The following is a 15,511-nucleotide window of genomic DNA, read 5'->3' on the forward strand; positions in this document are numbered from 1 at the left end:
GAGGATGGAGACAGAGGAATTGGCTGGTGGAGGGGAGAGGCTGGAGCTGGCACCAGTGGCTGGAGAGCAGGCACAGAGCAGGGCAATGGGCATCCTTCTCCCCTGCAGGCAGGTTTGGTGCTGGTGCTGTCTGGAAACAGCTCCTTGTGGAGCTGCTGAGAGCAAGCCCATGTCTGGTGTTGCAGGTGTAAATGGGGATGTCTCACTCTGATGTGCTAGCTCCCTCGACCAGCCTCTCAGTGGGAATTGCATTGCTGGCACGCAGCTGATCCCTGGTGAGGATGAGGTGTCACCTAGCAATGGGCTTTTTGCATGTACAAGTGGCTCAGGTTTGCATTGCAGACAAGTCATAGCCTTGGGAAGCCCCAGAGTGGGAAGATCTCTCTCTGGATTTAAAAACAGGCATTTGCCTTCGTGACTGAGCAAGTCTGGGTGTAGGTAACGGTGCCTCTTCCCACAGTGACAGCAGGACCATCCCTGTGGTGATGGTGCAGCAGGCGGTACTGGTGGGAGCTGGGATGGGAGGTGGTGAAAGGGTCCTGGGGTAGACCTTGCATTCGGTGCTGCCCTCGGCTCCAGCTCCCATCCCATGGCAGCTCAGTTCCCTGTTGGAAATAAGGGACGGGTGGTGCTCTGCCCCCCAGGAGCATGGGGACCATCCATGTGATGGATGTGAGACAGCAGTAGATCTGCAGGCGGGCCCTTCTGAGCAGCTTTTAACTGATAATAATGCTTATTTACTCCTCATCGGCAGAGCAATCAGAATTAAAAGGTCACCCCGTCCTCTGGCCCTTCCCACAGCAGGAGTGAGCCAGGTTTCAGGGATCAGCAGGAAGGACAATTAATCCTGCTGGCAGTAATGGTGTTTGCTTTTCCAGCATAGCATCCTCCCATCCCCACACACTCTTTGTGCCCCAAACCTCCAGCTTCAGCTCCAGCGTCCCTGTGGTAGGGAGGATGCTGTGGGTCCTGGCATGCAGGAGGTCCCCAGACCTGCTGTTTGCCCTTGCTTATGTTTCCCTGCCTCTCTCCTCTGTTGCCTGTATTGACTCAAAGCTCTCTGGAGCAAGTCCTCCCTCTTCCCCACGGTGTTGGCTGAGCACAGCACAGCCGGTGTGCCAATACAAATAACACACAGGGTACAGACGATAGTCATGATATCAGCGTGAAGGGAGAGACGTCCTTGGTCCCAAACTAAGGAAGGAAGAGGAATAGGCCCCCTCTGTGTGTATGATGTGCAGGAGCCAGCCCAGTGCTCCCCAGAAGTGCTCAGTAAAGAGGAACATGGGTTTTTTTGGGGGGTCGTCATGGCAGAACATGCAGTGAATGCCTGTGCCAGCTGTGACTCACATCTACGGCTGTTGGAGAGCCTGGAAGGGCTCCAGCCTTCCCAAGCTTCTCCCTTCTTGTCCTGCCATTGCTGGGCTCTGAGCCACAAGTGCTCCTGCCCGCTCCCCGCCATGTGTGCCTCAGTTTCCCCGTCTTGAAATTGGGGTAAAACCTACCTCTGGGTCTTTGATATGAGGTTTCCTGGGCTCTACAGCCCTTCCCAGCCAGGGCTGGCTGGGCTTGAGTGGTTGTGAGTCCATGAGAGAACCTTCAGGATGCCAGAATGAGCTGGCTGAGAGGAGAAACACTGGGAATAAGGGATGGAGAAAAACAAGGTGAGTTTGCAAAGGCTATTCCTAACACTGGGAAAAAGGTGGGAAGGAGAGAGGCAGGTTGGGCTCTAAAGCATGAGAGCCCGGAGCTGGGCAGAGCAAACGCTCCCTTAGCTGGGATTGCTCTGCTCAGATGTTGGGAGAAACCCTCTTGCAGACAGGCATCTCCTGAGCAGTTGAGCCATGTCTTTCTAATGAAGGTGGTTTAATGGGCTTCTATCTCATTGTTGAGCAAAGTGCCCTTTGGTGGGACTCTCAACCTGTGCAAACTGGGTTTCTCGGGGTGGTGCTGAGGCCACTGTGCTCCCAGCTGGATCTTTAATACTTTCTGCAGGTAGAAAAGCAGCTTTCCCATAACCAGGACCAGAGTCATGGTGTAAATATCCCCCTAAGTGCATGTGCAAGTGGTTTTGGGGAGCTGCTGGAGTTTGCTCTCAATATCATCCCACCAGCATTTGGGTGCTGCTTATCTACAGGGGATCCTTGCAGTACAGGTCAAGGCTGTTCTGGGGTGTCATGGCCTTGGGTTGGGGTAAGACTGAGTTTTGGAGTACCTGTGGTGAGGTCAGCACCTTCCCTGGGGGAAGGGACATGCAAACACCCACTGAAATGCAGGCACAGCAATGGTCTTCATTAGTTTGGGTGGACCAAGAGGAGCTGGCTTGTGCCTACAGTATCTCTCAGGTCTTCACTGCGTGCTCATCACTCATTCAAGGTGACTCTATCAGCCCCTGCCAGGGCCAGCCTGGCCGGGGAGGTTTCTGGGCAGCTTCAGGGAGGGTCACCCCAACCTGTACAGCACTCATCAGCAGCAGGTTGTGACCTGACGTGGCCAAGGACCAGATCCAGCATCATGTCCTGGAGACAAGACCTTTGCAGAGAGGCTCTTGTGGGACCCCTGGGAGGCAGCTCCTGGTTTTCCTTCGCCCCCCAGGGCCAGCGGGGCCATGGGCAGCCCTTGCAGGCAGCACAGGACTTGGGATGGCCGTGCCTGGGGCTGGGCAGTTTGGTGGCATCAGGGAGGAAAATAGGCTCTGGCGTTACCAGCACCTTGGTGCCCTGTACATGTGCATCCTCCAGGGTTGCACCCAGAGCCAGGGTAGATATGGGAGCATGGGAAGAGCTCCTTGAGTGGGGCTGGTGGCCCATGGCACACCGATAGCCCATCAACAGCCCTTGGCTTGGCAGGCCAGGGAGGGGACAGTGGCAGTGATGGTGGCTGAGCACCAGCTCCTGGCTCCCAGCCCATGTGATGTGTTTGAGGGGGCACATTGACATTTCAAGAAGAAAAGAAGGAAAAAACACACCCAGAGACCTACGGGGATCTCTGAGCCGCCTGAGCCTGGAAAGAGAGCAGGAGAGACAGACATCCGCACGGAGCGGAGGAATCAAAGCGGGCAGGGGGGGAAAAGTTGCTGGGATAGGGAAAGGATGTGAGGAAAAGTGCTGGCTTGGAGCCGGGAGGATGCAATGGCGGCTGGCAGGGGAGCTGTGGCACTGACTGTGAGCCATGGAGACAGCCCTGCCGCACGTCCCTCACTAGCTTGGGGACAGCAGCGGGGGCTGACGGGTGACAGGACCCGGGTGGCCTCAGACCACCAGCTCCGGAGCTCCTCCAGCCATCCAGCACTGCTCCGGCTCCGCTTCCCGGTGTGGAGGATCCGGCTCTGGATGTAAGGGAACAGTGTCCGCAGGGTTGAGCGCCGCCGGTCGCTGCGTGCAGCTTTCCTCGGGGTCAGCGCCGTGTGATAAGGTCGGTACCACCCCACCTCGCTGCATACGTGTTTAATAACGGTCCGATCCTGTATTTCATTAACACAAACAGCTCATGCGGCTCCATCCGTCTCCTTAGATTTAACTTGACGTGTTGCTTTAAATGCCAAGTGATCAGGAAAAGCATCCTTCCTCCGGTTTAAACATATGCGATGAGATGCGTGTGTTTGTCACACAGATTTCGGAGCCCTGCTCCGAGCCGTCTCCTGGTTCCTCTCGGCTGCCTGGGTGCCACCATGCTTCCTCGCTGGGCAAAGCATCCCTTTGGAGCTTCCCCTAGAGCCGTGCCGAGGCTGCGGGAGCAGGAGAGACCCGCCGAGCCCGGGGACTACAGGCTGACTCCGTTGCTCGTGGGTATGGACCAGGGGGGTGACGTGATGGGGATGCAGGCACCTGGTGATGCTGGTCCCTCGGGGATAGTCCCAGCACCATGAAGGTGGGCTCTGCCCCCCCGGGAGGTGATGGTGCGGGGCTGGGTTGGATGCTCAGTGGGGTGGGAGGAGGCAGCAGGGCTGCAGGCAGATGCTGCTGCCCTCCTTTTGCTTGACTAAACCTTCGCTGCCTGGACAGCTTCTGACTGGTGCTGGTGGAAGGGCTGGAGCTCTCCATCTGATGTGCCCTGGTGTGGGTTAAGAAGTGCAGGAGCGAGCAAGAGGGTTTGCTCAGTGCCAGCAGGAGGGATGCAATCTGCCTCTGGGGATGCTGCACCTCATCCTGGTGTCGCCTACAGCATCCCACTCCGAGGTGGGATGTACTGGGGGATGTAGTGCCAGCCAGGGAGCCCTGTAGGGATTTGGCACCTCAGTGTCCTCATGCCCTGTAGACAAGAGGGTGACGTGTCCCAGCAGCATCCCCGTGCCACGGTCTGTGCAAGCGGGGTCTCTCATCATGCTGTCAGTGCAGCCCTGTCGCATGTCACGCCATGTTTTCAGATTGGGAGAGGCTCTCGATGTGGGTCTGAGCAGGTTGTTTTCAGCGTTCCTGATTTTTAAGTAGCTGTGACTAACCATGCTGGCACAGCAGGCTGTGGCCACCCGCCTACATGCTACCTGGGCGCTTATAAATAGGGTCTGTTCTCCACACCCCATCAGGAGCCTTCCTGAGCCCCTCCATAACACCAAACCAGCTTCTTCCAGCCTCTCCCCCGCAGCCACCAGAGCTGGCATCACCCCATCTCCTGTCAGGAATCACTCAAAAAGGCAGTTCCCCCATAATTCCAGCCCGGAGGCTGCGGGAGCAGCACACGGTGCCGTGGCTGGACCTGCTGAGCTCCGGGCTGTGCATCCAAGCACATCACGATGGCAGCAGGAGCCAAGTCTTTGGAAGAGTTGGATCTTCCCGTGCCAAGGCAGAGACGGGCCAAGTGTTGTGCCGGGCTGAGCAGCCAGTGGTCCCCAATGTGCCAAGCTGGGAAAAATCCCCCTCCTGGGCGCTTTCTCATGGAACTGAGATTTTTGGTGACTCCAGCCTGCAGCAAAAGGGCTGGGAAAGACATGGGTTTGGCTTGAACATGGTGATGGGGGGGTGGTTCCCTCCCTCGGCCCTGCTATGCTCTGTCAGATGAATTAGCTTCTGATGAGGTGCAGCACGTTGAGGCTGCTGTCAGCAGCTCCAGCGGTCAGCATCACTGCGCTGATGGCAGGAGATGAGAGTTGCTGCTGAGCTGGCTTGGAGAATTGAGCCAAGTGCATTTGGCACAAGGGACAGGAGCATCACTCTGGGGTGCTGCTGCCCACGTTTCCCCTGCATGGGAGCTGTGTCTCCCATCCTTTAGCCTTCCTCTCCATCCACTTGCTGCATTTTGTCTCTGCGTTCGATCTCAGGCTCTCTGAGTTGAAGCTTGCCTGTGTGTCCAAGCTGCTGCATCCCTTGAGCAGCAAACGGCCTCCTTGTGCCCGGCTCTTGGCTATAAGCTCACAGTTGCCTGTGGCCATGGGCGATGCTGGAGGCTCCTGCTACCAAATCCCCCCTCCTGCTGCCTGACCACACTGCTCCTTCCCGTTTCTCCTGCCATGGAAGCGGTTGTGGCAGCCTTGCTCTGTTTAGTGACTCCCCTCAGTGCCTCATTAGAGGGAACAATGGTCCTGTCAGGAACTCATTTCTGATCTCGATGTGTGTTCCCTCCTCCTCTCTGCCAGCCCCTCCTCACCCCCTGCCTGCTCCACAACCTCCCCATGCCTCTGCCCTCTTGCTGTGCTTGCAGACAGATGAGAGTAAGAAACGAATCCTAAGCTCTGATCATGAGCTCAGATGATGCCCTGTCTCCGTTCATCCATCCATCCATCCATCCCTGGAGCTGCACCACATGCAGACACGCATCTTCCCTGCTCTCTGCCACACCAAGAGCTGGGTTTGGGGCCGTTTTCTTCCAACTGGACCTAACTTCTCCTTGCAGAGGGATCCCTCACGCCTCCCCATGCTCCCCCACTGTGCCTCTCCCACCTCCCTCCCTCTGCTCTGGGCTAAGAGGAACCATCGATTTGGTGTCTCGAAGGGGTGTTCATCACTTTCCTGATGCCTGATAGATTGGAATTGATTTCCAGAACCATTTGTCTGAGCAGCTCCAGGCGGGAGCACCCAGGACCCGTACTGTGACCCAGCTTTGCAGGAGCGTGGTGGGCACATCTGTGTCTCTGGGGCTATTCCTGAACTGTGGCACTGGTCAGTGCTGGGAATCCTGCAGGATTCCACAGGGCAGGGTGGGTTCTTGGGGCAGGAATTCGCCTGCTTGCAAGTAAAAGGGGATGGAGATGACAGCTTTGCAGGTGATGGGGGCTCTGGGTGCCATCACCTTGGGCTCATCCCGAAGGCTTCTCCCCACAGCTGAGCACGAGGGACCTGGATTCCCTGGGATGCTTGGCTCTGGCCTGTCTCAGCACAGTGCTGAGAGTCAGTGGGTGCTGCCACTGGGATATGCTAAATCCTGATCCAGCCAGGCCATGAAGGCAGCACACGGCTCTGCTGGTGCTTTCCTCCTGCTCCAACCTTGCGTTTGGTCCGTTCTGCACCCCAGATCTGCAGCTGCAGCCAGACCCATGCTCCCTGTGTGTTCTTCCCTCTGGGCCAGGACCTTTCCTCCCCCAGCCCTGTGCCTCAGTTTCCCTCTCCCATCTGGCTCCGAAGGGGATCCCCAGGCTCAGATCTGGCTACTCCCATCCCAGTTGCCAGCCTGCACTGCCTCGAATTGCTGCTGCCTGTATGTGGGAGACCAGACCACAGTGTGGCTTGTATCTGTGCTGGGAAGAACCTGGCCCCTTCCAGCCTCTCCTCTCCTTTGTGTCCTGCATCCCCAAGCTGCTGGCATGTCCCCAGCCACCCCTGCCAAGGGCACACGGGCTCCTTTCTCCTCCCTTTCCCAGCAGGGATGCTCTACATGCACAGAGGATGCTGCTGCCTTCGGCCTTCTGCCAACAGTCAGAGAGGAAGCTGATGGCAGGGCAAAGATCTGCCCTGGCTTTCCCAGCTCTCCTGTGCCACCTTGCCCTCTGCCCATCTTATTTTCCCTTGCCTAAGCATGGGAAGCTCTTTGGTGCTTCCTGTTGCTCGGGTGTCCAGGAGGGCCAGGACATGTGGGGAGAAACTTCCACTTGGATGCTTCTCTTCCTGCATGGTGATGGGGACATTCCTGCCCATCGGCTGCCTTCAGAGCATCCCCTGATGCTACCAAGCTCTGTGTACCAGGCCCATGGCACAGGTCATGGTTTGTGCTTGGTGCTGTCCCCTCTGGTCACTGTCCTCCTGCGAGGAAGCACTTGGGTGAGGGTAGGTATGGTTCCCAGCTTGGACCTGGCAGAAGATCCCAGAGAGATGCTGATCCAAGGAGACAGGGTGAGGAAAAGGAAGGATAGGGGCTGGTTGATGCTTTTCAGCTGCTGTAGTGGGATGCTTGTGCTGTGTGCAGGCAGGGGACAGGCACGGTGGTGGCAGAGACACCACAACAGGAGCTGCAGGATGAGGTGGACAAGGCTGGAGGAGCTTCTTGGGGTGTCAGATCCCCCTTCCCTGGGTGACAACACAGGGACCAGCCTGGCACATGTGCTCCATGTCAAAGGATGTGGGGACAAGGCTCTGATCCTGAGCACAAAGTGAGCAGTCGGGCGTGCTGGTCCTGCACTTGGCACTGCTGCCCATGGGATTTAGCAAGTGAACTCCTCTCCTGTTCCCATGTGCATGTGTGGGTGTCATAACACCCGGCGAGGTGGGAAGTAGCTGCTGCTTTTTACAGGGCTGCCCAGATGGGATTTCTCCTTCACTTTGGGTTTTGACAATGACATGGGAATTTATCCGGTCGTTTCTCTGCTTCCAAAGTTAAAGGAGCTGCTTGTCAGGGCAGTGTCGTGGAGAGCTGCCAGCTGGATCATCCCATGCTCCAACTGGGAAGCAACCAGTAGGCACCAACACATTGCATGGCTTTGGACCGGCTCCTCGCCAGCAGCATCAGCAGGGCTGGCACTAGTGGGGTGCAGGCAGGGTGCAGGCAGCATCCTGGGCACGTAGACGCTGGGGACAGGCAGCTCCAGGTCTGCAGGGTCGCATCCGGGCTGGCACCGTGTTCTGGCTGTGGTGCCAGTGGGATTGGCACGGACCTGGCTGGGAAGTTCCCAGTGAAATGGTCAGCAGGTGGTGTTTTATTTTCCTTGGTTCCACTTGAATTTGGGAGTGAAAAGCACGGTAGGGAGCTGCTGAGCCCAGGCTAAGCGGGGAGAGATCCTTTGGGATGGGGAGAGGAGATGGGAGAGCCACAGCCCCCACCTCCCAGAGCATGGGCATGGGGAGCTTTGTCCTGGGATGGATGTTAATGGTCCCTCATGGGTGGCCTTGGCATTGCCTGGCTTTTCCCAGGCAGTTCGGTGCTGGGTCTCCATCATCCTGGGAGCAAGAGGATGGCAGGGTGTGCTTCAGCTTTTGCTCCCTCTATTGCTCACTTCAACACCCATGTGCTGGGATGAACCCTGGATCTGTCCCACTCCTGGCATTCCTATGAGATAGGGGCATCCATAGCCCATAGGCTCAGCTCAAACCAGGAATATATTTCTCTGCAGGTTGATTTTAAAGGAGATCTGGCTCTGTAAAGCCCTGGTGGTGGCTGGGCCTGTTTGGCACATGGTGGTGCTTTGGGGGGGGACACTTGTGTCCCCCCCGGTGTGTCACTGCGTCGTTGCTGCTCCTGGGCACGGCTTCCAAAGGAGAACACCAGCACATGTGCAGCTCCAGCACTTCTGGGCTGTGTTTGCTGGTCCCATTTTAGGGGTGAGATGGGAGCGATGGACCACCCCAAAATCAGTGCGAATAAAGCTTGGCTGTGCCAGTGTAAGGGATGCCCTGGGCAGCAAAGACACTGAAAGTCCCTTTATCCCATCAGGTCCTAGTTTAGGTAAAGATGGATATTTCTGGGGTCCCCACCGAGGTCTGCTGTGCAGCACAACAGGAGTTAAGTGTATCCAGAGCCACGGGCGCACTTCCCAGTTGTGGCTCCGGTCCCCAGGGCCTGGCAGCAGCGCGGCAGGGAAGGGGTTAGTGCTGAGCAGAGCTCTGGGTGCTGGGCAGCCTCCGTGGGTGCTGTGCAGGCAGTGGGCTGGCAGTGCAGCAGCCGCAGCCTCTGGGAAGAAGGCGAGAGCATCCCAGAGCATCGCAGAGCTCTTCCCGCTGCCTTAATGGCTGGGCTCGGAGGAGCCGCGTCGCTCCGGGGGGCTTCTATTCTTTCACCTCCCTTTCTCTCCAAGTGGGCTCTCTCCTTCCCCTCGCCTCATCCCTATCTGTACAATTGCTTTCTCGGACTGCGTTTCATGCTCCGCTAACTGCCGCTGCTTTCACGACCCGCGTGAGCTTTGCTGCCTCATGAAGATTTATGAAACTGCAGTAATAAACTGTGTTTGAAAGATCCTCTTCGTGATAAAGCCCTGCCAAGCTGCTGGGGGGGGGATCAGAGAGGACTGTGTCGCTGATCCTGCCGTTGTTCTTGCTCTTGTGGGGCAGCACCCGCTGCACGGGGCAGGGTTTTAGGGACCTTTCCCATCCCCATCTCCCTTTGAGGGAGCAGGGAGTTGGGGAGAGTTGCTACTTGAGCTGCAAGAGCATCACCCAAAGCACCTCTGGTGCTGCTGTTTTCCTTGGATGGAAGTGATGGCCGCATCCTGCTAGGAGCCGGGGCTGTGGTCCCGGGATGGGTGACACCTCTGCTGGCAGGTAAGGAAGATGGATGAATGAATCGGCAAAGGGAACCGCGCTCCCTTAACCTCCGGCTGCTCGGAGAGGGACTCGCCAGGATTTACCGTGGGATATTGGTGGCTTTGGGAGCCCTGCGCTCAGCCAAGGAGTCGCCTTCAGCCCCTGGAGACCCGGGGGCTGCCTCCGCCGGCCCACCGAAGCAGTTTTCCAGCCGCCATGGAAGCTGTCCTGCTCCTGCGGGTAAGCGATGGGATGGTCCCTGTGCTGGGGACACCCTGCTTGGCTGGGCTGGGGCAGTGCCGAGGGGGGGACCCTCAGCAGGATCCGGCCACCAGCTCTCCCACCTCATTGACCTACTTGGAAGCAGCCCCGGGAAGCAGTTTGCAGGGATCTGCTGCTGCTGGCAGCGGGGCAGCCCGTGTGCGGGTACCACTGCTCCAGCATCCACGCACGGGCTCTGCAAAGGGGGAACAGAAACACCTTGGTGGGGGGATTTGTCTCTGCCCATGGCAGGGGGATTGGAACTAGATGATCTTATGGTCCCTTCCAACCCAAACCACTCTATGATTTTATTCTTTAATTTCGGGTGGCAGGATGCAATTATCCCCTTGAGGTGAGGCCAGGAGGGAAGGATTAGGAGGGATGGAACCAGATGATCTTTAAGGTCCCTTCCAACCCAAACCATTCTACAATCAATATCCTTTTCCCATGCACAGTGCCAGGGAAGCATGACCCTGCGAGGTTTAAGGTCCCTTTCCAAAGGAGTCCCTGTATCTCAGTTATTGGATGTTATCAAATTGCCTCTGCACACTCCGGGCTGGGATATCTGAAAGGGGAAAAGGTGGCCAACGTGGGGACAGCTACATGTGTGTCTGTGATGGCTTTTCTTCTTCTCAACTTAGTGTGGTTTATGGATCATGGGCTGCCTCCCCCCACTTGCTCTGGAGCCTGATGAGGGATGTGGGAGCGGATGCAGCACAGCCGGGAGTGGAAGAACCCTCAGTGGCTTCCAGCTTTGCCCTGACCCCCGTGCAGATTGTGCAAGGCTTTTCAAATCACCCTTTTTAGTAGTCGGCAGAGACAGAGAGCTGGCGCGTTCCACTCTCGGAGCATGTAATTAGGGAGCAGGGATCTGCATGCTGATGTGTGGCTCGGCATCGGGAGGAGGAGAAGGGTGGGAAGGAGCTGGGAATGTGGCCTCACCCCAGGGATGCTACACGCAGGGCTGGTGAAGGCACTGGGGAGGTGACTGCAGGGAACCGGTGCAAGGCCAGGTTGGATGAGGCTTGGAGCAACCTGCTTTAGTGGAAGGTGTCCCTGCCCTTGGCAGGGGTTGGAACTGGATGAGCTTTAAGGTCCCTTTAACCCAAACCACTCAGTGATTCTATGATCTCGGGGTGTTTTGCACGCAGCAGATGTGCCACCACAAAGCGGTGACACAGGGACCTGGCTGAGCAAAGTGGTGAGGGACCGGGAGCTTCAGCTCTCACTCAGGTTCCATCTTCTGGGTAAGGGGGTAATGGTCCCCTGCATGAGGTCACATTTGGTGCTGGAGCTGTGGGGGACGGGAGCTGAACCAGTTGTTTTTTGGAGGAGGAAAGGGAGGCTCAAGCTTTGACAGGGGTAAGGATGTCCCTATGGCATTGCTGGGAGCGTGGTGTCCCCGCCTGGCTCGTAACAAACCCCGTTGTATGACCTTGAGCAGAGGAGTTATGTCTGTAGCACTCACTGGAGTCCTGTCCTACATTAAAAACACAATCAGTTGATATAAAGCTAATACGTGGTGCTGATAAATAATTAAGGGAGAAGGAAAAACCCGCCATGATTTGCTTAACAGGAACTTGGGAATGAAGGGGGGAGGGAAGAAGGACAAGGAGAGAGATGAATAATGGATCAAGGTTAAATGGTGAGTGAAAAAGGAAAGCTGCAACGTGGTGAATCCCTGCAATACACGTGCTGCACGCTGCCAAACTAGTTAGAAGTGGCAAAGACAGCGTGTGGGTATGGTGGCAGCGGCCAGGACCAGCCCAGAGCTGTGTGACATGGGCTCCGATGGCATCAGACCCTCAAAAGTGGCTTCCTAGGCTGGGCAAGGGGCTGTGGGGTGGCCCTGTCCCGCAGCCAGGCAGGAGACGCCAGGCGCTGGCAGCATGCAGGGACTTCCAGGCATCCATCGCTGTTGGCACTCGGCACAACTTCCCAGGAAACCCAAACCACAACGTGCAGCTCATGGATTATTAGCAAAGGGACAAGTCCCTTTCCCTGTGCTGCCCGCACCCTGCCTGCACTCGCTGCCTGCTCTGCTGCTCAGGACGGGGTGAGCTCTCTGAGCAGGATGGGATGGGTTGGGGCAGAGGGTCCCTGAAACACCCGTGATGCTGCTGGGTTTGGTGCCCATGGGTGCTGGGAGCAGTGGATGCAGGACAGGGTCTGATGCTTCAGGGCAGAGGGCTCCAGCAGGACCTGGCAGGTAGGACATGGGGGTTCTGCCTGCTCCCATGGGCAGCAGCACAGTGCAGGATGGGCAGACACCAGCATCCCTCCGCCCTGGCCCCCATTTCATTTTCTTTTTGGTTTGTCTGTGTGTCCGTGTCCCCCCATCTGTCTGTGCTCAGGAGCGGTGCCTGGCTCCTGTGTCTTGTCTGTGCTGTTTTAATGACCCAACGCTGTTTTAGCCATGATTCGGTCCGAACATCATGGTCTTGGTAGCATCCCAGCCCCTCCATCCCTTCTGCTACCTCCCTGCCCCATCCATCTCCTGCCACCACCAGCCTCGTGCCCACTGCCATCGCAGGGGGATAAACCCTGCACCCGCCAACCCATCCCACGGAGGGATGCCCCCGCTCCCATCCGGGCTCAGCTATCACCTCTAGCTTAAAACCCCCTCCCCATCCCCAAATCTCAGCACCCATCCTCTGCCCCACAGCAGTGGGGCTGCCCCAGTGCTGGTCCTGACCCTGCTCTGCTCTCCCCCTCCATGTGCAGATCCCGAGAGGACGAGCACCCACATGATCTCGGCGGATGATGCCGAATACCCGCGGGAATACCGGACCTTGGGCAATGGCACCCGGCGCTTCTCCAATGTAGGGCTGGTGCACACCTCGGAGCGCCGGCACACCGTCATCGCTGCCCAGAGCCTGGAGGCCCTCACCGGCCTCCAGAAGTCAGAGATGGAGCGCAAGCGGGATGCATTCATGGACCACCTGAAGAACAAGTACCCACAGCACGCACTGGCGCTCCGGGGGCAGCAGGAGCGTATGCGGGACCAGGTACGGGACGTCTTCTTGGGGTGGGGTGGAAGGGATGGGGACCACATCGCACCTTGTGGGCCTGGCTGGGGGAGAAGAGGCTCAGTGGGGGCTTGGATGGTGCATGAAATGGGTGGCTGCTGGCAGTAGGCTGAGGGGGAGCATCCCTCAGGTCTGAGGAAGAACATCCCTCAGGTCTGAGGAAGAGCATCCTCTATCCTGGGGGAGAAGCATCCCCCAGCCCTACTGTGGAGCACCTCCATCTCTGCCCAGGACTGAAGGGCTCCCAGGCAGATTTATCCAGCAATATGGGTGGATTCAATCCCACTGGCTGTCAGCAGTAGTGGGGAGGAGAGGGATGTTTCACCGTGCAGAGGACATGCGGAGGGGTGGGGGTGATGGCTGAAGACCCCAAACTCACCAGGAAAGGGGCAGCTGGATCCATGGGCTGGTGTCTGCAAACCCTGCTGCATGCCTGGCTCTCCTCTGTGCTATGGGCCCCCCAAAACTGAAGATACTGGTGCAAAAGCATGACATGAACAGCATAAGAGCCGGGATGGATTCTTCCTGTCAGTGCAGCTCCTGGGGCAGATATCTCCCCCCTGGCTGCCCAGCGAGGCGCTGGGGGGCTGGTGAGCTCGGTGGGGGCTGTGGGGCAGGATGAGGCAGTGAGGGGCTGTTGCTCTACCCCAGCACGTGCTGCTGTGCAGTGTGGGGTGCGGATGGGTGATACGTGCCAGGGTTTGGCATCCACATCCTTTGGTTACCTGTTCCCCATAAGGTCAATCCCATCCCAGGGACCCTAGTCTTTGGAGCAGGATGTGTCTGGGCACCCTTGCTGAAAGCAGCAGAGCCCAAGGGTTGTGTGGTCCCCATGCCTGGAGGTGCCCCCAAGGGCCAGGCAGCACCCCAAGGTGCTGGGGAGCCCAGACCCCTCCTGGTCTGGGTGCCAGCGATGCTCCAGTGATGCTGTTGGGGCAGTGATAAATCCCCACCTAAACTGGCACATCTATAAGGAGGCACAGGGGATGGTGAGCACGGAGCTGCTGGAGGAAGTGCCTGGAAAGAAAAATCTTATATCATCTCCAACTAGACACCTTCCAGAGGGATGGAGGCTCCAGCTCCCACAAAGAAACCAGCTTTGTGAGGAAAACCCTGGCATGCCGAGGCATCGGCATCGCTGTCTCCTCCGTGTTGGGGAGCACCGGGGGGTCCCACTCTGCAGCCCCTCTCCTTGCCAAAAGGAGCTTTGCACCAGCCCAGCATCCCCATTTTGGTGAAGGGCTGTTGGCTGGTGGTGGCTTGGCCGAGATGGAGCAGTGACATTTCCAACCACAGAGTGACATTGCTCAGTAAATAACCAGGAATCTTTCCCCTGTTATTACAATGGTTTAAAGACTTTTTTGTGTGTTTTTTAATAAGCAGCAGCTACAAAGAAAAACACCCAGCTCGTGTTGACTCAGGGTCTGAGCTTTGGAGGAGTTTCATAAGGTGAAAGAAAAATGATTTGTAGCCTGGAATGATCTTTTATTTCTGGATCCCCTTGCTCAGGGCTGTGGTTCCAGGTTGGCTCCATCCTCCTGCCCTGGGCATAATGCTAAGGCTCAGCGCCATCCATCAGCCCAGCCACAAACATCACCTCTTTCCAACTGGTGGGGAAAGAAAACACCCAAATCCGACTTTTCTTCTCTATTTTTTTGCTTCTTTTCCTTTTTTCTTCATTTTCCCTGCGGGTGGTAAATAATAACAGGGAGAAAAATGCAACTAGAAAACACTGGAAACCCCAGGTGCCAACCTTTAAATGACATTGGGATGCAACACTCTCGGCCTTCCTATACCGTTTGAAGCTTGCTTTGCTATTCTAGGGGAGCCTGGCAGGTATTTCAGATCAGGCGTTGCTATTTTGTTGGGGTTTTCTATGTAATTTCAAATGAGTTTGCAAAATCAGAGGTGAAGAGAAGCATTTCATAAATGTCAACATCCCTTTCAGCGCAGCAAAGCCTGCAGCAAAACGCCATCATTCCCGTGCTGAGGAATTGAGAAGGGAAAGCAATATTAATTTTAATCATATGTATATATAACAGAGCAGGGGGGGAAAAACACAGGGAAATCATTGTACCAACACCCAACAGACCGCTAGCAAAGCTGCGGAGAAGTCCAAGGAGGCAGCGAGCTTATTTAAAACCCAGATGGGAGAACGCGTTAAATGGGAATGTTAACAATAAAGAGGGGAATGGGAATTGGGATGAGGCGGCTGACGGAGCACGTCGGCTCCTGGGCTTTGGGGCTGCTTTTGGGGGAAATCCTGCCCTGGGAAGGGGGAATCTAGAAGGAGAGGGATGGCATGGCTGGGATTCTTGTCAATGTGCGTTGGTGCTCTGGGATGCGTGGTTTGGATGGGGCCACCCTGTGGTACCTGATGCTGAATACCCATATACCTATATATCTGTATACCAATTTACCTATATACCCATATACTATATATCTATATACCCATATACCTATATACCTATATACCCATATACCTATATACCTATATACCCATATACCTATATATCTATATACCTATATACCCATATACCTATATATCTATATACCTATATACCTATATATCTATACACCCATTTACCTATATATCTATATACCCATATACCTATATAC

General features: G+C 56.3%; 1 protein-coding gene across 14 annotated transcripts in view; it reads left to right on the plus strand.

Moving 5' to 3' along the window:
* Positions 1 to 15,511, plus strand: part of SRCIN1 (SRC kinase signaling inhibitor 1) — a 72,275-nt gene that overhangs the window by 17,549 nt on the left and 39,215 nt on the right. For 3 of the 14 annotated variants that reach the window (XM_030508882.1, XM_030508883.1, XM_030508879.1), the window contains exons 1-2: positions 9,605 to 9,842; positions 12,588 to 12,871. In XM_030508882.1, coding sequence (XP_030364742.1) covers positions 9,638 to 9,842; positions 12,588 to 12,871 — 489 coding nt within the window. In that variant the 5' untranslated portion in view covers positions 9,605 to 9,637. Of the gene's footprint in view, positions 1 to 3,655; positions 3,789 to 9,596; positions 9,843 to 12,587; positions 12,872 to 15,511 lie in introns of those variants that run through there. The other 11 variants (XM_030508878.1, XM_030508875.1, XM_030508877.2 and 8 more) reach the window with 7 other exon arrangements.

The sequence above is a fragment of the Strigops habroptila genome, chromosome 19 (assembly GCF_004027225.2).
Source record: "Strigops habroptila isolate Jane chromosome 19, bStrHab1.2.pri, whole genome shotgun sequence".
NCBI classification, from domain to species: Eukaryota; Metazoa; Chordata; class Aves; order Psittaciformes; family Psittacidae; genus Strigops; species Strigops habroptila.